The following is a 21,528-nucleotide window of genomic DNA, read 5'->3' as shown; positions in this document are numbered from 1 at the left end:
TCCCATGACGCCACAGCGGGAAAACCGCATGAACTATATGCGCCAGAAAGACATGGTGAGCTTGGTGAGAGGCACTCCTAAGGAGGAAGCTAATACAGATATTGGGCAATACTCTGCTTCCCCATGTTTTGCGCAGTTTTCCCTAGTTTGGTACCAAAACCTTAGTGTCGCAGTGGTGAAATAGAGCAATCTCTGACCGGCAGTAGTATTGTATCATTCCACTTCTCTAAGCCGGATCTTCTTAAACAACGCTAGCCCCTCCCGCTGCGGGCTTCCGTAACGTGACGCAGCCGCGCCTAGTGCGTCCCGGCGGATGTGGGCAGATGTTGTTCTGTCGTTTCTAGAGGGTTCCCGAGGATCCTTGGGAACCCGAGGGTGGGTATAGTGTCGAAAGGTGGTAATAGTTGGCTAATCATGGCTCTTCGTCTGCTAAAGTAAGCATCTTGTCTTGAGTCCCAAGTGCTCGACCAGCTCCTAAATACAGTCAGTCGCCCCCATTGTCTCTGCTTCCTGCCCCTGACTGCGGATTGCGTTTGCCTGCCTCCTTTTCTGCAAGGCGAGGCGCCTCTGGAGAAACAAACGTAAGAAAACAGCCTCTGATTCAAGCAGAACAGGTTAGTAATAAGAAGGGCATTGCTTGGAGGCTGTGAATGCGGGTTCCGAGATTGGTGACCTGGTTTTAGGAGGTGGGTGTTGAAAACCGGGAGACTGGGTGGGGGGGGGGATGGTAAAAAGCTCTCTACAGTTCCTTAAACAGGCCTCACTTCCTACTACATTTGGGAAGGGAGGTGGGATGTAATGGCGGCATCCATTGGGGAGATGGCGTACTTGTCAGAAGAAGCAGGGCTACCGTTGCTGGTGAGGACAATTGTCTGAGGAACCTTGAGCATCCGGGAGGGAGCATATAAAGAGATTCCAAATGTGGGGACATGTAAGTCTTGTAATCTAAGATCGTTTCATGTTCTGGTTGCTTATCTGACCATGAATTAACCACAGCTTGCTCACTGTTTTCGTTTGCCTTGGGGCTATCAAACATTTTTTGTGTAGATAGGCGTGCTGCCGACTTTGCAATTTTCCATGTTTCGGGGCATCAGATCAAAATGGGAAGGGAGAAGATCATCCAGCTGACCTGGTTTCTGTATAATGGGATCTAGAGTAATTTCTAGATTTCTTTGCCAGCCTTTCAGATATGCCCTCCATTACCCCAACTATGTTGCAGAACTCTATAGTTTTTTGAGGAAGAGAAACAATTATAAGATCTTGTAAGAAAATTGAAAATGATACTTTTCGTTATTTTCCCAGCTTCCTGTTATTGTCAGGAGTTTCATCCCTACTGACTCCACTATAACCAAGCATGGATGGTTTAGTTGTCTTCATGGACATTTTCTGGCTTTAGGAACATAGCAGAGGACTATGGATATTTGGGGATGGGTGGCAAAAGAAAGGGATTCAGAAAACTCTATGCTCAACAACTATCATATCCAGAAAGTGTTTATTCCTTAGGTGCTGATTTCTAAAATAGACTCATTGCTGATGTTGTTCTATTTGTGGATTTCTATTGGTAGACATTGATAGATTTGTATAACTGTTGACTGCTATGAAAATTTGTAAAATAACCCAACTTGAAGCTAGGAGATAATGAGGAGAATCTTGCTCAGTTTCTCAGGTTGGTGTAAAGATAGAGACCCAAGTACCACTGACACTAGCAAATTACATCCTTTTGTCAGGTTATCAATAACCCCTATATGGTTTGTGAATTTCCTTAAGAAACTTTGTGTACTTGGGAGATAGATACAGGATGCAAATATCCCCCTTTTGTGTCCTCTTCCTTGTCCTGCTCTAACACTTCGTTATTATCTAATTTTCAATAATGAATTACCAGAACATTCACTGAAGAGGAAAATTATTCGCCATAAGGGAGGAGGAGGAACAGATTTGAGGATGTGTGACAAGAGGAAGATGAGGAAGGGAAAAGCTAGACTATCAGAAAAAGGCAAGAATAGACCTTAGGAACCAAGGTCTGTATCCCAAGAACTTAACCTTCCTACTTTGTCTATCTATAGGTCTGCCAGATCTGTCGCAGGGCTTGTTGCCAGTGGGAGCAAGGAAAGGAGGAGAAAATTACATCCCGTCAGTGCAGGTTAGTATGAATGTGGGGACTCCTTGAGAATTGAATAGTAAAGATTTGGTTGACACCATCCCAGGTCAGGAAACAGCCTAGGGATTCTGCAGCCTTTCATATCCATCCAGCTTTCCAATTTCCCCTGACCTTATTAGTGTCTGTAAAGACAATTGGTAGCACACAGAGGTGTAGACAGTGGGTGAAGTGCAAGCAGGAGTGTACTAGTTGTCTACTTCTCCCCCACAGAGCACTGAATTTCCATACTTACATACCTCTCTGTGCTAATCGGCATGAGGAGAAAAAACCTGGAAGAGACTTAAAGCCCCATTTCCTTCCTCCACCCCTAGGTCCAACTTCAGTGACAGATCTGGTGGCCTTGGAGTGGCTGAAGACCACCACCCTCCACAGGCCTGCGCCCAAGCACAGCTATCCTTCTTTTTCTTGAGTGAGCTTCCTCAGCATGCTGTCTATATCATTGGCAGAAACTGTAGTTGCAAAGGGGGCTGAATGACTCCTGGACTTTATATGAAAACACCAACATTCAGGCAAGGCTGAGATAGGGGCATATTATTTGGTTTTGCCTTTATCTTGAAACATGATTGGCTCTACAACTAAAGCAAAAGGTAGAGAAGAGTCTGGGGCTTCCTTGAAACCTGGAAGCAAAAGCCTTGTCAATGCTAAAGAAAAAGCTAAGAGTCAGACCAAGAAATTGGTTGAGACAGAACCAAAAGAAGAATTGGGGAGCCAGGCTGAGGCTAGGGGTGAAGCAATGGCCAGGACACAAACTGAGCTCGATACTGTGACATGGAAAGTGAAAAAACAGAAAGATAAGACTAATACTAGAGTCAAGGGTCAGACTAAGACAGAGCTTTGGGCAGAGCCTGGGTTAGTGCCTCATACCAAGGCAGATGACTTGCCTATGTCTGTGGTCATTACTGTAACCAAGTCTGAAATCAGGGTTGACACTGGTGTTGAAACATCTGTCAAGTACTCTTCCAAGATTAGTGAAAAGGGCAGTATGAAGCACAGATCTGAGATAAAGAAAGAGACCCTTGTCAGATCTGGGGCTGGGGACCAAGCTAGTATTGTCATCAGTACCATTGATGAGGATGAAGAAAATGTGTGCTCCTGGTTTTGGACTGGTGAAGAGCCTAGTGTAGGGTCCTGGTTCTGGCCTAAAGAAGAAACCCCTCTTCAAGTTTATCAGCCCCCACCTAAGGTTGAGGAAGAACCTGAACCCACAGACAATTTTGACTTTACTTTAAAAAGAAAAGCAGCAGCATGGGCAAGGGGCAGGTTTATTGTCCTAGTCCCAGTTGAGGAATGCAAGCAATCTTTACCTCCAGGTGGGAACTGGACTCTGGTTGCAACCTTAATTGAAACTCCTCTGGGTATTCGACCACTGACCAAGATCCCCCCTTTTGAAGGACCTTACTTCCAGACTTTAGCTGAAATAAAAAGCCAAATCCGGGACAGAGAAAAGTATGGCCCCAATCCAAAGGCCTGCCGCTGTAAATCGCGTACCTTTAGTTTAGAGCCTATAGAGTTTGATAAGCTTGTTGCCCTACTTAAGTTAACTAGGGATCCTTTTATTCATCAGATAGCTACAATGATAATGGGCATCAGTCCTGCTTACCCATTTACTCAAGATATCGTTCATAATGTCGGTATTACTGTTATGATTGAAAATTTTGTCAATAATCCAAATGCTAAAAATTACTCTAGAAGTTTAAATGTGAGTGCCAGCGCTGGCACTTCTGAAGAAGCGAAAGAGAACGAAGCACATGTAAATAAGGTTTGTAGGGACATACTCTCTTGTCCTTTGAACTGCTCTGTACAAGTGGAGGAACTGAAACTGTTAGTGAGCCTGAGTATGAAATTTGAGAATCACCACGTGATTATCAATTATGTTCGCTATTTCATCACACTGTTAAACAAAGGAAGTGTCAAAATCAAGTTTCAGGTTTTAAGAGTTATTTTGTATTTGTCTAAAAACCAAGTCAATACAAGGGAACTGATCAGTGCTGAAGTATTGTCATCACTGATTGCTCTGTTTCACAAGAATGAATCAAAAGCTAATATTCTGCATATCATTGGCATATTTGAGAATATAAATTTCCAATTCAAAAAAAGGGCAAAGCTGTTTACCAAAGACATGTTCACTAAATCTGAACTTATTTCCATATTCCACGAGGCAAAAGAGTTTGACCTGAAACTCCAAGACTTAGCAGATCACAGTGACCCTGATGTGAGAGATAAAGTTATCCGGTTAATACTCAAACTCTAAATAGCTGTGCATTGTCACAAAGCCTTGAGCATTTCTGTCTTTCCAGTATAAATCTAATGCATATTATAATTATAAATTTGATACTTATGCTCTCTGTGTTGAGGGAGGCAATCTTATGGATGCTAGTCATCTTGAAAGATTGGATACTTGCTGTTTTTTTACTGTGCTATATAATATAAATCAAGATATTTTTGGTATTTCTGTAATGTAACCTGGTACTGAGCCTATTCATCCTAAATAAGCTATATTTCTGTACATTATATTGATATGAGTGTATTTTCGTATTCCATTTGCGTGTTTTTAATAAAGTTGCATGCTAAACCTGATGAAAACATTGTCCCAGTTCTTCAGTTGAGATGTAGTCAGAGATGAACAATGTAAAGATAGCCATGATCACTTTCTGTCCAGTTACCGGTGGGGGTGGCAAAAACAAACAAGTTCACAAATTGGCAGATCTTTTGGTTTCAGCATGTTCAGGGAATACAATAAATCAATCTGTGACCAAGAAGACAGGACTGTGCCTCTGATTGTCTAGAGGTTTGAGGTGGCAGGGTTTCATGAGGAATGGTACTCTAACCTAACAGCTCTGGGGAAGTGGTTGATGACTGCCTTAGGAATACGGACACCTTCATGTCCTCTGAGTCCAAGAACTTGTACTTAGTCTTTCATATCTGATGTCTCACCAGGATGCCTTGAAGTTTTTAATGCTCAAGAGAATTTCTCCTTCTCAGCCTGTTCAGTTAAATTATGGACAGTTGTGGGAAATGCAGTTCTAAAGGGACACAGCAACACTGTATCCCTTATTAGCACCTTCCCTATGCAGGAATACCAGATTTACTACTTCCAATGAGGTCTTCTGTCCCTAGGCTTCACAGGAGGTTTTCAGAGCACCTATAGAAACTGATTATTAATATTACCTCTTCTACTTTGGTGGTTGTTGGTTCTCATCCTTGCTTTTGTTTTTCTGGCCAATACTTTTGACTTGGTCATTTTTACCTATTCTGATTCTTGAGGGTCGGGGCATGACTGTATGTATGACACAGCCACAGAATATCAAAATCCTTTAGTAGTATGTAGTTAGTAATAAATTAATTTCCCTATTCTCACCGTCCTGATTATTTTATTCTATGTCAGCCTCCTGTTCAGAGCAGAGGGTTGTGGTATAGAATAACAAGTACAGATTGGGATCTGATCCTGCTTTTGCCTCTCCTACTCCCCAGATCCTTTGCTATTGTTATTCTTAATTTACTGCCCAACTCTTCCAGATTATGATCTCTGGAGGTAGGTGTGTGTGTGTGTGTGTGTGTGTGTGTGTGTGTGTGTGTGTGTGTGTGTGTGTGTATCAACATGGCTGTGATCTTTCTTTTCACCCACCTTTTCCAAACATTTCATGTATTCAGGGAAGGACTAAATAAAAAACGTTAATGTGGCAATGTGCTGGACTATATCCTAAGTATTAATAGCTAATCATGGTTTAATTTCTATTCCTAGGAATAAAAATGAAGGATAATTGTCCATGTTTGTGAATTAGCAGGGGGAAAGCAGTGGGGTTTTTTTTTTTTTTTTCTTGCAATGTTCCACTTTAATTTAGAAGATTTTTGAAGTTCTGTATAACTGTTTTTAATTCACAGATCTCCCCTAGTGTATAATACCAGCTGTGAGAACTTCTCTCAGTGGAGCTCTTCACAGTGCAATCGGATCAAATCCTTTGGAAACACTCCATATCTCAAATGCCCTGTGGAGTACACACTTAATCAGTTGATGGCTTGGAATTTCCCAGTATCAGCTAAGGAGAAGGGTGAGTTTGGGATATGTGTATATATTGGTGCCAAAGAAAACAATCAGTCTTCCTGAGTGGTGATTTTGAGAGTCAAAAAATCTCTAGGTTTCCGACCTGTCATTTATTGATGTACACTTTAGTTGTTACCAGAATTGGGTTATTATGACCAGTGCTGCAATGAACATTAATGTACAAGTACCTTGGCAACCTGATGCTAATTCTGTTTAGCTTTTGAGGAATTGCCAAACTGATTTCCACACTGGATTTTACATTCCTATCATCAATATATGATCATTTGAATGCATCTACATCTTTTACAATACTTCTTATTTTCCTCTACTATTTAAGTATTCCTTTTAAGACATACATAAAAACATGAATTTATATTTTAATGGACTAACAGTGTAGCTTTTGTACTTTTCAAATCAGGTGAAACACATTCATCTCAAGCATTTATCTCTTCTTGCTGCTAAAACTCTAAAACTCTTTTTTCCAGGTTTTTGAAATATATTACTTTACTTAGTTAAGCTACTATATAGGAACATACCAAAACTTCTAGCTCCTAATGATACTTATTAACTATTTGTTAGCTTTCCTCCATACACTCCCTAGCCTTTTATAACAATAATTCTACTCTCAAGTTCTTTGAGAACAACCTTTTCAAATTGCATGATAAGGCATTTGTTTTTCTAAGCTTGGTTTATTTCACTGAACATACTGAGCCCTGTTGTTAGGAATGGCAGAATGGCTTTTGTGACTGAATAGTATTTTATCATGTACATGAACCACAACTTTATCCATCCATCAATTTTTGAATACTTAGGGTTTTTTCTATTTCTTAACTATCGTGAATTATAGCACTGCATTGAATATGTGAGTGCGGACGACTTGTTAGCATGCTAATTTAATTTCCTTTGGAAATACACATAATAGTGGGATTTCATGTGGTAATTCTATTTATATACTTTTAGGATCCTCTATACTGTTTTCCATATTGTTTATATTAACTTGCATTCCCATGAACTGAGTAAAATATTTTTTCCCCAAAGTCTTACTAGCACATCTTATTTTTGATCTTTTTGATAATAGTGATGCTTATTAGTATAAGGGGGCATCTCATTGTGCTTGCAATTATTGCTAAAATGTTAATTTTATGAAGCATTTTTTATGTACCTGTTGTCCACTTGTATGTTTGTCTTCTTTTGGTAAATTTCTATATTGTTCATTTTTGAAATTTATTTTTTGGAGGATTTTCTGAGTATTTTTTTTTTGCAGTTCTACTATAGTCTTCATATCAAACCCTTGTCAGATGTATGAATTGCAAGTATTTCTACCATTTGGTAGGCTGTGTCTGTACTCTGTGGTTTCCTATATTGTCAGAAACACTAGTGTGATGTAAGCCCATTTTAGTTTTACTTTTATTTCTTGTGCTTTTATGATCCTTTCCAAAATTTTCTGTCAGTTCTGATGTCTTAAAGCATTTTTCTACTTTTCTTTTAGTACTTTCCTCATTTTAGGTCTTACATTTAGTCCTTTAGTATATTTAACATATTTTTGGGTTTTTGTAACTGGGAAGAAATAGTGGATTTTTGTAATTTTCAAGGGATTCTTCTGCCTGTGGCTATCAAATTTTCCCAGCATCATTTTTACAAAGCCTGTTCTTTCTCCATTATGTATTCTTAGCAACTTTTTTGAAAAAGGTGATTATAGATGCATAGGCTTTTTTCCAGACTCTATTATTTGCAGTTGGTCTGTGTGAACTTTTTTATGTCATACCATACTATATTTTTGTATTTAAGTTTGAACAAGCTTGTTTTACATATCAATCCCAGTTCCTGCACCCTCCCATCCTTCCTGTTCCCCCAACCAGCCACCATCCCACTGCTATGGAGCCCACTGCTGTGGGGAGTCCTCAAAGTCTGTCATATCATTTGGAGCAGGGCCTAGGCCCTCCCCTATGTGTCACATCCCTCTATGTGAAATGGGCTCCCAAAGTCCATTCATATACTAGGGATAAATACTGATCCATTAACAGAGGCCCCATAGACTGCCTCATCCTCCTAACTAACACCCACATTCAGGGAATCTGGGTCGGTCCTGTGCTGGTTTCCCAGCTGTCAGACTGGAGTCCATGAGCTCCCTCTTGTTCAGGTCAGCTGTTTCTGTGGGTTTCTATAGCCTGGTCTTGACCCTTTTGCTCATCACTCTTCCCTCTCTGCAACTGGATTCCAGCAGTTTGGCTCAGTGTTTAGCTGTGGGTGTCTGCTTCTGCTTCTATCAGTTACTAGATGAAGGCTCTAGAATGTCATATAAGGCAGTCATCAATCTCATTATCTGGGAAGGGCATTTAAGGTAGCCTATCCACTAGTGCTTAGATTGTTAGTTGGGGGTCATCCTTGTAGATCTCTGGACGTTTCCCTACTACCAGATTTCTCTTAAAACCTATAATGGTTCCCTCTATTATGGTATCTCTTTTTTTGCTCTCTATTCTTTCCCTGACTCAGTCTTCCTGCTCCTTCATGCACACCTCTCCCCTCTTTTTCCTCTTAACTCCCTCTCCCCTCCTCCCATGCTCTCAATTTGCTTGGGAGATCTTGTACCTTTCCCCTTCTCCAGGATACTGCCTGAGGGAGAGCCTGTCCAGGCAGACCAGTCTATCCAGACTCTACCTGTGTCCTAGTCCCATGTTTCTGGCCATGCTAATTTTTTTAAATATTTTTAAAATTTTGAAGTCAGGAAGTATAGCTCTTCCTACTTTGTTCTTTCTAGTCAACATATATTTGTTTTCTTGGGGACTTTTGTGGTGCTATGTGGTTTATAACTGCATTTTTCTAATTCTGTATAGAGTATCTAGTATTTTTTATAGGGATTGAATCAGATTGGTAAATTACTTTGGCTAGAACACTTTAACAGGTGATTTTTCCAATTCGTGAACACAGGTATCATCTCATATTTTTAGATCCTTCTCAGTTTCTTTCATCAGTGTTTTATACATCTTGATATAGAGATCTTTTACATAGTTGGTTAAATTAATTTTAATATTTTAATTCTCTAGGTATTCTAAATGGAATTACTTTCTTGTTTTTTTTTTTATTGCAGGAAATTTTTGCATGCTGGTTTTATATTCTTCAACTTTGCAGAATGTACTTGCTCATCCTAAGTTTTTTGTTGTTGTTTTTGTTTTTGATGGAGTTTTTGGTGGTTTCCTGTATATAAGATCATGTTATCTGCAAACAGCAACATTTTGACATCTTTTTCAGCCTGAATGAATATTTGTTTCTCTGTTCTTATTACTCTTGCTAGGATTTCTAGCACTGTATTGAATAAAAGTGGTGAGAGAAAGCATCCCTCTCTTGTTCTTGGTATTAGAAAGAAGATTTTCATCTTGTTTCGTTTGAATTTAATGTTAGCTATCAGCTTATTTATTATAAAGGTCTTATTATGTGGTAGTATATCTATTCCCAATTTTTCAGTTCTGTTATCATGAAATGGTGCTGAAGTTTATCAAGTATATATTCCACACTGATGTAATGATGAAGTTTATAGTCCTTCATTTTGTTGGTGTGGTTTCTCAGTTTAATAATTTGAATACATTGAACCATCTTGCCTCTGTGGAATGAATCCCACTTGGTCATAGTAAATATGCTATAAGTTTAATTTGCTGCTCTGTATTATTTCATTTGTATTGTTCAATTATACATTGGCCTGTAATTTTGTCTGTGTGTTACTGTCTGGATAATGCTGACCTCATGGACCTGGGTTTAAGCCACTAGAAAGAAAGACTTTGTTTGCCAGCTGCCAACTACATTGGGTGTTCAGGATTCCAGTGTAGATCTGAGCCTTTCTCAAGGTGAGCTTATAAGCACAAAAACCATGGCCTGGGTTAACATACTTCTGTTAACAAGAACAGTTAGCCAGATGGAGAATTACAGAAGAAAAAAAAGTAAGATTAGTACATTTAGAGACTATCCCAGAACTGTGGACTTTGATGGATTACATACATCTTTGTTTTGGCTGGTTGTACTGTCTAAATACTGAATTTTTTGGCCTGAATATTACTTCCATCATGGAGGGCCGACTAAGGTCAGAGCCCCGTTACATTCCCCTCTGGTCTTAGTGAATGAGCGAAATCATGACCTTATCCTACACTAAAGAGGTATAGTTGGTCCTAAGGACCATTAATTTTACTGAACTGAAACATTGGCCATGGACTTTAAGATGCAGGGCCCCACAATTAATCCAATCAGTGCTGATAGCAGAGTAGTTAGCCAGGGGGCCCAAGACAGCAGAGACCGGTTCCAATTATTTGATTTATGTCTTTGTCTCTGTCTCTTTTTGAGGCTTTCTCCAACCCATGACCAGATTTTCCCTAATTTCTCCTGACCAAGTAACATTGATACAACAGGTTACTCCCAAAGCTATACATAGTTTCCTTTTTCTCAGCAGAAGTCTAAGCCTCTTCAATTTTGTAGGGCCATTTCTGCAAGGTAATCTAACTGTTGTTTCAATGCAGAAATGGAAAATTTTAATATCTGTAGGTCCTGATAAAGCTGTCTACAGAAATGAATAAAAAAGAGTCTCTTGGTTTAGAAAGTGTCAGAAGAGGCATGATGTAGACTCAGGGGCTTGCTAATATTGTTTTGTCCAGATGAGTTAACCTGAAAGGCAGAATAGCAGGCATCAGATCGAGAAGAAGTGCCTAGGTTAAATGTTTTGAATAGTAGACAAGTTACAGACCCTTGAAAGTCTTCTAATGTTAATTTGGTCTGCCCCCAAGTCACTCTGTAGGTTTTGTCAGTCAATGGGCTAACAGCCTGGTGGGACTGGGAGGTCTAAGCATAACCAGCAACACTGGTTGATTTCTGTCTGGAATTATGCAGTGGACCATGTCAAGAGTGGAAAATTGGGACAGGGATCCCTCAGCTTCCTGGGCAGGAGGTGGGACTCTAGTTCAGGATGTATTTAGTACCCAAAGGTCTGGGGACAGTTTAAATCTATCCTTAGGGTCCCTTCCTATGGCATGAATTCTGATTCTCCAGGTTTTCCAAAGGCCAGAATCTTTCTTCAGAATTTTTGATTTGTAAGTTTATGGACGCTGTATTATGTTTTTCTATTGTGCATTTCTTGGGAGGAGCTTCCTTGTATATACACTCACCTGTGTGTTTTCAGGAAGTATGGTTTACAACCCAATTTTTGCAGTGCAAACTTCCCTATTCTTGGCAGTTAGGGGACCCAGCTGCAGGGCATGTATAGAATTTAAAACTGTATTGCTATCTTAAAGGGTAAACTCCCATATCTCTCTTTTCTCTAATACAACCAAAGAACAAAGGTCAAGAGGAGTATGGGTTGCAGCTCTGGGTTATACTAGCTAATATAATACCTTTCATGTATCTGTTTTCCTTAGTTCCCAGGTCCATGCTTGAGGATGGTGGGCATTGTCCATGACTCTGTGTGTATATCAAACATAAAACTCAGGAGGAAGGGGAGGCCCAAAAAGTGTAAGGGCCTGGGACCAAATGAAACCTTAATTTTAAGGGTTTCATAGTCTGAGAGATAATCTGTTAGGAGGAGGCATCCTTGGCTTCCACTTTGGTGACCTGGGTGTATAGATCCATGTTGTAATGTCAGTTACCCCTACAGTCATAGGAATGGAGAGAATCACCTTGTAGAGTTCTTTCTAGATTGGTTCCAGTGCCCCTTTGGCTATTTGCTTGACCCAGATGTAATTATTGGATTCAAAGAAGGGGAAGTGGTGGTAAACTTGGAGGTCAGCTGGGTTTCTCATATAGTCCAATTTATAGCCTATATGGAGAACTACTGGTCTCTGAACCTGGGAAGCAGTGGGGGAGGTTTTCCAAATATAATTTCAGGGGATAAATCCTTCCCTGTATGGGGTACAGCAGGGCTGAAGCAAAGCAAAGGAAGGAGGCCTATCCATCCTTGGCCAGACTCTAGTGAGAGCTTTGTTATTTACCTGCCCAGAACGCTGTGGTCTGTATTCACAATGAAGTTTCGAATGTATGCCTAAGCTTTAGCTATAAATTGAGAGGTTTTGGCTATGAAAGCTGAGACATTGTCAGATCCCATTGCTATAGTGAGGCCAATGGGGGACCAGTTCGTGGAGGAGCTTCTTAGTTACTATTTGATCAGTTCTAGTTGGTGTGGAGAATGCTTCTGCCCACCTGGAAAAGATATCTATAAAGATTTGTAAGTACTTGTGTCCTCTCCTGGCAGGCTGGATATTGGTGATGTCAGTTTTTGCAGAGTTCACTGGAGTGCTGGTCTCTCTTTTGGATCCCTTTCTGGGTAACAGTTCTTTATTTGGATTTACTTGAATATAAACCTGGCATCTTGACCAAGGCTGTCCAGTCTAAGTATAATATACCTTAGTCTGAGCAACTCAGAAAGTTTTGTGGACCTCAGATGAATAGCCTGGTGCAAGTCAGTTATCCGAGTCCTGCCCTTTGTTTCTAGGGGAATGGTCTTTCCCTCTGGTGTCCTCCAACCTGTGAGTTTGAAATGTCCTCTGTGTGTGTATGTGTGTGTGTGTGTGTGTGTCAGTGTCCTCTGCTTCTTTTTTATACTGTGGAATCTCTGGCAACACCACATCAGGGTATGTCCTCAGAATACTGGTGTTAGGTGTCAGGAAGGCAGGACAGTGGTCAAGTTACCTCATGCCTCACGGTAGTCATTTTTTCCATGTGCTCACAGTGGAGCACTGGAGGGTGGCATTTTATAGGGTGAGCCATTTAGAAGGGCCCATATTTTTTTGTTCTGTTCTTAATGCCCTTTCTCCCAGTGGTGAGAATCTATCAACCACACTGTGGACAGTAAAACATACTGACCATCTGTGTTTATGGTGAACTTTCCTTTTCCCCATCTGAGAGCCTGGGTCAGATCAATCAGTTCTGCTCTCTGAGCTGAGGAACCTGGGTTGGGCCCAGATTGTTTCAGTCAAAGTAACTACTGCAGTTCCCAGGTACCTGTTTTCATCTTTCATCTCATGATGGTCATGGATGAGCACCTACAGGTGTCATTGGCAAGAGGGTAGCAGGGTTGCTGGCGGTGACTTTTTCAAACTGGACTGGAAGGTGAGCCAGGAGTCGGGCCTGATACTGGGTCACACAGGCATGAGACAGCCAGTGTTCTGGTATTCCTATGAGGAGGGCTTCAACCTTGTCTTGGAGTGCTGTGAATATAAAATACAGATCTAGAGTTAACTTATTTGTTTTGATTAAACTAGTAGTAGCCACTGCGACTCTTAGATAGGTGGACCATCCTGTGGCTGCAGGGTTCAGTTGTTTGAACAGGTATGTCACAGTGTGTTTCCATGGCCCCAGAGTTTGAGTTTAAAAAAAAAAAGCATGTATCTCTGGTGCACAACAGGACTCTGGGAGCACATTCCCCATGGAGGGATACTCCCATAACCTAGAGGCAGGAGGGCATAGTCCCTACTCCAAATGACTTGACAGATTTTGTTGATCCTTCCTGGAAGGCATCACCCTCCCTGTGGAGTGGGGGGGGGCAAATGGTATGGGGGGGGACAGGGAGGGAGAGGGAACTGGGATAGATACGTAAAATAAGAAAAAAATAAATAATAATACAAAAGGTGTTATGGTTAAAACAAAAGGATAATCAAATATAAACATACACTCAATGGTAATGTTTTTATAAACAAAACTTTTAAAACCTGTTAAAATATGAAGTTTGAATAAAACTAACTATTAACAACCCATAAATAAATAAATAAATAACCCTTTTGTTGCTGGGCAGTGGTGGCTTACCCCTTTAATCCAAGCACTGGGGAGGCAGAAGCAAGCAGTCTTCTAAGTTCAAGGCCAGCCTGGTCTACAGAGTGAGTTCCAGGACAGCCAGGGCTGCACAGAAAAAATGGTATCTTGAAACGACTGCCCCAAGAAAAATCTTTTCGTAATGTCTTTTGTTTTATGAACAAACAGATGAATTTTTTTAGACATTTGGAAATGCTAGGGCTAGAGCAGAAGTCAGAGCTGTTTTTAAATCCTGAAGTGCATTTTGATTCGTTCCATTCCAGATTAGGGACTCAGTGGCCCCTCTTATGCTGGTGTATACAGGCCTTGCTATTTCTACAAACTCTGGTATTCAGATGCAGCAAAGCCCAGCTGTATCTAGGAACTCTCAAACTTGTCTTTGGAGCTGGGATCTGAAGGATGGCAGCACTCCTACTCTTAAGACGACTCCTTTTGTCTTCCTCAGCTGATTGCCAAGATAGGTAGCCTCTGATGGGCAAAGTTGAGGTTTCTTAGCCAACATTGTATAGTCCAAGGTCTGTCACTCTTGCAGCAGTCCCTCAGTGGCCCTTTTATAATTTACATTTAGAGAGTAGGAGGAGGTTGTTTACATATTGTAAGAGTATGGTCCCAAGAAACCTCTGGAAGGGAAGGAAATCAACTTTTAATGTCTTTAAAGCCTTGGGGCAAGGCAGTTCAAATAGGTACACTGCCCATTGCAACCTCCCTCTGGGTATGTTCATTTAAAAGCAAAGATGGGTTGACTCACCTCTGCCAATGGGAGGCTGAAGAATGTATCTTTCAGGTCCAAGACAGTGCACATCTGTTTCTCTGGAGGAATCACACTCATGAGAATCAGAGGTCCCAGGTTTCTTCATAGTCAGAATTGTATTCTAGAATGCCTGACTCTCTAAGGTAGGCAGTATGGACTGCAGTTTTCCTTTTTTGTTTCCAGGATCACTGGATGGAAGTCTTGGGGGTTGGTTTCTGGCCATACACGAGGGAATCTTTGCTGTATTCTGAGAGACAGTTTAACTGTATCTTTTGCTTGGGCAGAACTTTGCAAAAGCAGGTAAGTCATCAAAATTTTGCCAGGTATATGAAAGTAACTGTGTCTCATTATCACAGAAGGTGATGGTGACTTCCAGTTTATGCAAAAGGTCTTGTTCCAATCACTGTTTTGCTGTTAAACACCCTTTGCACTACTTCTAGCAATTGGGGCCTATTCATACCTTTAAATTTTTATAACATGTAATATCTGGAGCGAACTGGGTGACAAAGGAAATCTTTTTAGTAGCTTACAGACTTTAACCGTTCTAGTAAGACATAGTGAAATTGTATAAAGTTTCCTTGGTCAGTGTTGGTTGGACAGAAGGGAAAATCCATTCTGTCCAGACTGCATTGCCCAGTAGCAATTGCCCCTGCTCAGCCAAGGGACAGTATTTCTTCTTTTTTCAGATAATGATGGGTTTTGAGTTTTATAATTAAACAGGTCATTGTTTAAAAAGAGTACATAACTCATGAAAGAAGAAGGAAGGGGACTTCCTCTTTCCCCCTTCCCTGGGACTGCTTAGGTAGTGGAGTGGAGGGAGTGCTCAGCTCAGGGAACTAGTGCCCCCTACTAGTTAGTATGCTTTCTGCTTAGATAACAGGGGCCCTGGATGAGAGGATCCGCTCTTCCCTGACTTCACACAGGTTCTGGGACTGACCAGGGATGACCCAAGACCACGAGACTCAAACAATGAAATGAGTGAATGCTTGAGGAGTGGGACAGGCAGAGTTGTGGGTTGTTGTTGTTGGTGGTGCTGGTGGTATGTGTGTGTGTGTGTGCCCATGCGCACGTGCGCGCGCGCGCACACACACACACACACACACACACACACACACACAGGGGTGTACCTTGGACAACCTGGCAGAACCAAAATGATTCAGGACCCAAATGAGGGTACAGCCCTTAGGTGGGGAGGGCAGGGGGATCTCATACCAGAGGAGTCCACTGTTCAGTGCAGGGAAACAAAACTGACAAAAATAGAGGGGGGGGGGAAGGGAGGGAGGGAGGGTAAAGATAACCATGGGTGGCCACTACCATTCACACACCTGGACATGGGGGGATCAATCCAGTGACATCTCACACAGATCTTGGACATTAGCTCATTGACCCATCTGACTTCTCCTGTGTGTCCAACAGATGGCCCCCAAAGCAGATTTACTTCCGGAGGTAACAGGCCAGGCAACTTTCTAATTTGGTTCCTTTTGGGGTAGAGGTGTCAGACTCTTCCTAATTGTTAGGTAGTGATTGGTCAAACAGTGTCCTGGGGCTCTGGAGCACCTCAGGTTATGCATATCCTGGGAGCCCTTTGCCTGTCACATTCTTCCTCACTACTGAGAGGCTCAGAGACCCTTAGTGTCTTGAGGTCTGGTCTTTGAGGATCTCAGTGGAACCAACCTCCAGATGTGTTGAGGGGTTTCCATCAGAGAAGACCGGATTTTAAGTCAATAAAAGTCCTTTATTAGCCAGCCAGCAACTACAGTAGGTGTTTAGGATCCCAGTATAACACCAAGCCTTTCTCAGGGTGAGCTTTTGAGCAGAAAAAAAACATGTTCTGGATTGACATACTTCAGTTAACACAAACGGTTACACAAAAGGAACTACAGAAGCCACAAAGCAAGGTCAGTACCTTTAGAGACGTTCCCAGAACTATGGATTAGAACTTGGCTTTTATTTTGGGAGGGAGTACTGTCCATGTGCTGAATTTTATGCGGAATGATACTTCCACATAAACAGAGCATAGCACTTTCTTTTCCATGTGTCCCAGTTCTGAATAATCACTTAAAGTGCTATATTAATTAGTAACTGTTCGACCTATTGCTCAGGCTTATTGCTACCTAGCTCCTACTTTTAAGTTAGCCCATTTCTGTTTATATATGTATTGCATCTGTGGTCTAGTACATTTTGCAGCTCTGGCAGCTAGCTGGCATCTCCCTGATTTTGCCCTTCTCCCTATATCTCCCATCTAGCTATTATCTGCCTTGCTATAGGCCAAAGTGGCTTTTATTATCAACCAATGTGAGCAACACATTCACAACATACAGAAGGGTTATCCCACACCACTTCCACTATAGAGTCAGTTGTGCTAAGGTTTGGAAGCCTACCAAGGTCTGGGGGCCTGTTGGAATAATGTCTATGCCCTACAATGATCCCTTCCTCTTCTACTTTTTGAAATAACAAAGATAATTGATATGAGTTCTTGAATTGTTTCATAGAATGCAACAGTGCAGCCATCTGATTCTGGGGTTTTCTTTGATGGTAGGCTGTTTGCTAGTAATTCACTCTCTACTAATATGTTCTTTTTTATTTTTCATTATTGCAAAGGCATATATGTCTACAAATTGTTCCGTTTATGCTAGGTTATCAAATATGTGGGCACGTATTTGTTCCTAATATTTTTAATGATCCATTGTAATTTTTTTGTGTGTGTGGTGTGAGTTGTAGTGCTTTCCCTTTAGCTTGTGATTGTATTTGAATGTTCGCTTCATTAGTCTACCTAAGGTTTGGTTCATTTTGTTTTCTTTAAATTATGCATGTATGTGTATATACAGTGTTCCTCTTGCATGTATGCCTGCATGCCAGAAGAGGGTGCCAGATCCCATTATAAATGATTGTGAGCCAAAAGGTGATTGGTAGGAATTGAACTCAGAACCTCTGGAAGAGCAGCCAGTGCTCCTAACCTCTGAGCTACCTCACTAGCCCCTTGATTTATTTCCAAGAGCCAACTCTTTTTCACTTTAATCCTTATTCCATGTATTTGTGCTCTGATACTAATTTTTGCTTTCTTGTGCTAATTTGGGGTTTGGTTTATTATTTATCATTTAGTTAAGGTGAATGGTTAGTCATTTATTTGCATTCTTTCTGATGTTTTTATAGATTTTTCTGTATTGGCTTTGGTTACTCCAGCCCTCCTTTTTTTTTAAGTACATATATTTATTAATTTAGAAACACTCTTATTTTACATATCAATCCCAGTTCCCTCTCCCGCCCATCCTCCCATGTCCCTCACTACCCCAACACTCCAACCCCCATCCACTCCCCAGGGAGGGTGAGGCCTTCCATGGGCGATCATCAAAGTCTGTCACATCATTCAGGGGAAGGCCTAGGCTCTCCCCTGTGTATCTGGGCTGACATAGTATCCATCCAGAGTGAATAGGCTCCCAGATTCCATTCTTACAGTAGGGATAAATACTGGTTCCACAGTCAGAGGTCCCATAGATTTCCCAAGCCTCCTAACTGACACCCACATTCAGGAGCCAGCACTCCCTCTTTTTATTTTATTTTATTTATTTTATATAACCAAGTCCACTTAAATGAAAACAAACATTTATAGACAATATTTTGGAATTTGGGCGTCGTTCTTTCCAAACTACTTCCTGCTGGTAAGGGGGGATTCGAAGAAGATTCAGAAATCCTGGCTGTAGTCTGTCAGGCTGCTTTGTCCAACTGTTTTAAATGTAGGATCACCTGGTACTCTGTTTCAGGTGGTCTGGCTTGATCAAACCACATTAGTCTGGAAGGAATCCACATCTTTTCATTTTCTGTGGAAACAAAAATAGAAATCCTTTTCCCCAGTAACTTGTCCTTGAACTTAAATTTTGGAGTCAAAGCACTTTTTTTTAATTTAATTTATTATTTTACATGTCGATCCCAGTTCCCTCTCCCTCCCTCCCTCCCAACCTCCCTCACTCCCTCCCTACCTTCCTCCTTCCCTCCCTTTTACCCTCTCTGCCCTCTAACATGCACTCTAACCACCCTCCCATCCCCCACCCCAATTCCATATGTAGGGGAATGCCATCCAGTTGGGGTCATGTAGGTCTGACAGGTCATGTGAACTAGGGACTAGGGATTCTCTCCTGTCTCTAGGTTAAGGCAGTATCCCTCCATGGGGGATGTGTTCTCAAGGTCCTTTTGTGCTCCAGGGATACATCCTGGCTTCACTGTCTGAGGTCCCTTAGACTGCTCAGTCCTTCTGGCTGAGACCCATAATCAGGGGGGCCTGAGTCAGTCCCATGCTGGCTTCCCAGCTATCAGTCTGGTGGCCCCTTAGCTCCTCCTTGTTTAGGTAAGCTGTCTCTATGTGTTTTTACCACCTGGTCTTGTCCTCTCCCTCTACATCTGACTTCTACTTCGACTCAGTGTTTAGGTATGGGGTGTTTGATTCTGTTTCCAACAGGCTTTAGTTGAGGGCTCCATGCATAAGTTAGTTGTTGATCTCACTCTCCGGGAAGGGCATTTATGATAGCCTTTCCAGGGAAGCTCAAATTGTTAGTTGGCAACAGTCTTGTAGTTCTCTAGACCTTTCTTTGTGTTCAATTTTATCTTCAAACCAATATTGGCTCCCTATTATATGTTCTCTCTCTCTCTCTCTGTCTCTCTGTCTCTCTTTCCTGTCTTCTATTCCTAACCAGGCTAAATCTTCCTGGTTGCACATGTTTTCCTTTCCTCCCCCTCATTTTCTCCTACTTCTCTTTCCATTCGCTGCCCCCCCACTTCCCCTGAGCTCTGGGGGACTTGTCCATTACCAGTTCTGTGAGGGACTTTATATGAATCTCTTAGAATACACCTTGTATCCTAGTTCCTCTGGTGGTGTGAATTATAGGCTGGTGATCCTTTGATCTAGGTCTAAAATCCATATATGAGTGAGTACATACTGTGTTTCTCTTTTTGTGACTGGGTTACCTCATTCAGGATGGTTTCTTCAAGTGCCATCCACTTGCCTGCGAATTTCAAGATACCATTATTTTTTTCTGCAGAGTAGTATTCCATTGTGAGGATGTGCCACATCTTCATTAACCATTCTTCAATTGAAGGGCATCTAGGTTGCTTCCAGGTTCTTGCTATCACAAATAGTGTTGCTATGAACATAGTTGAACAGATGCCTTTGTTGCATGGATGTGAATCTTTTGGGTTTATGCCTAAGAGGGGGATTGCCGGGTCCTGTGGTAAACTAATTCCCATTTTCCTGAGGAACCGCCATACTGATCTCCAAAATGGCTGTAGGAGTTTGCACTCCCACCAGCAGTGGAGGAGTGTTCCCCTTTCTCCACATCCTCTCCAACATTAGTCATCATTGGTGTTTCTAATTTTAGCCATGCTGGCAGGAGTAAGATGGTATCTCAAAGTTGTTTTGATTTGCATTTCCCTGATAGCTAGGGATGTGGAGCATTTTCTTAAGTGTTTTTCAGCCTTTTTGATTTCCTCTATTGATAATTCTTTCTTCAGTTCTGTACCCCATTTTTTAATAGGGTTGTTTGGTGTTTTGTTGACTAGTTTCTTGAGTTCTCTGTATATTTTGGAGATCAGCCATTTGCAAGATATAGGATTGGTGAAAATCTTTTCCCAGTCTGTGGGCTGCTGTTTGGTCTTATCTACTGTGTCCTTTCCTTACAGAAGCTTCTAAGTTTGAAGAGGTCCCATTTATTAATTGTTTCTCTCAGTGTCTGTGTCCCTGGAGTTATGTTCAGGAAACCGTCTCCTATACCAATTTGTTAATTTGCATGTTCTGTCTCTGCTTTTTTTGTTAATTTGGATAAAGGTTTGTCTATCTTGTTGATTTTCTCAAAAAACCAACTCTTTGTTGCATTGATATTTTTGTATTGTTTTCCTGGTTTTTGTTTTGTTGATTTCAGCCCTCAAGTTGATTATTTCCTGGCTTCTACTCCTAAGGGGTGAATTCGCTTCTCTCTGTTCTAAGGTTTTCAGTTGGGCTGTTAATTCTCTTATGTGACTATCCTCTGTTTTCTTCATATGGGCACTTAGTGCAATGAACTTCCTCGTAGCACTGCTTTCAAGGTGTCCCATAAGTTCGGGTATGTTGCATCCTCATTCTCGTTGAATATTAGAAAGTCTTTAATTTCTTTATTTCTTCTTTGACCCAGGAGTGGTGCAATTGCACATTGTTCAGTTTCCATGAGTTTGCAGGTTTTCTGCTATTTGTGTTGTTGTTGAATTCCAATTTTAAAGCATGGTGGTCCGATAAGATACAGGGGACTATTCCTATTCTCTTGTATCTGTTGAGGTTTGTTATGTCACCTAGTATGTGGTCGATTTCAGAGAAGGTTCCATGTGGAGCAGAGAAGAAGGTATATTCTTTTGTCTTTGGATGGAATGTTCTATAGATGTCTGTTAACCCCAGTTGAGGCATAACTTCTGTTAATTCTTTTGTTTCTTTGTTGAGTTTCTGATTTGTGGTCCTGTCTAGTGTTGAGAGTGGTGTATTGAAGTCTCCCACTATAAGTGTGAGGTTTTATATGAGCTTTGAGTTTTAGTAGTGTTTCTTTTACGAATGTGGGTGACTTTGTATTAGGGGCATAGATGTTCAGAAATGAGACTTTGTGTTTATGGATTTCTCCTGAGATGAATATGAAATGACCGTCTTCATCTCTTTTGACTAATTTTGGTTTGAAGTCTCACTTGTTAGATATTAGGATAGCTACGCCTGCTTGCTTCTTATTTCCATTTGATTGGTAAATCTTTTCCCAACCCTTTACCCCTGAGGTAATGTTTATCTTTGAAGCT

At 41.2% G+C, this 21,528-nt stretch overlaps 1 protein-coding gene across 3 annotated transcripts; it reads left to right on the top strand.

Moving 5' to 3' along the window:
* The first annotated feature begins 344 nt into the window (after nt 1–344).
* On the top strand, nt 345–15,006 carry Armcx5 (armadillo repeat containing X-linked 5). 3 transcript variants are annotated; one of them, XR_007834190.1, is made up of 4 exons: nt 356–614; nt 2,064–2,140; nt 6,041–6,207; nt 14,914–15,006. XR_007834190.1 is itself a non-coding variant. In XM_051179424.1 (3 exons), exon 3 carries the CDS (start codon nt 2,718–2,720, stop codon nt 4,407–4,409), a length of 1,692 nt encoding a protein of 563 aa, XP_051035381.1. In that variant the 5' UTR covers nt 345–614; nt 2,064–2,140; nt 2,470–2,717; the 3' UTR covers nt 4,410–4,831. The 3 variants fall into 3 exon arrangements, 1 of the variants encoding a protein (XP_051035381.1); XR_007834191.1 differs by lacking the exon at nt 14,914–15,006 and adding an exon at nt 9,289–9,534; XM_051179424.1 differs by lacking the exons at nt 6,041–6,207; nt 14,914–15,006 and adding an exon at nt 2,470–4,831 and having other exon boundaries at nt 345–614.
* The last annotated feature ends 6,522 nt before the right edge of the window (nt 15,007–21,528 follow it).

Source organism: Phodopus roborovskii, unplaced genomic scaffold (genome assembly GCF_943737965.1).
Source record: "Phodopus roborovskii unplaced genomic scaffold, PHOROB, whole genome shotgun sequence".
Lineage (NCBI taxonomy): Eukaryota > Metazoa > Chordata > Mammalia > Rodentia > Cricetidae > Phodopus > Phodopus roborovskii.
The sequence above is the reverse complement of the archived record's forward strand: the minus strand, read 5'-3'. Positions and strand labels throughout refer to the sequence as shown.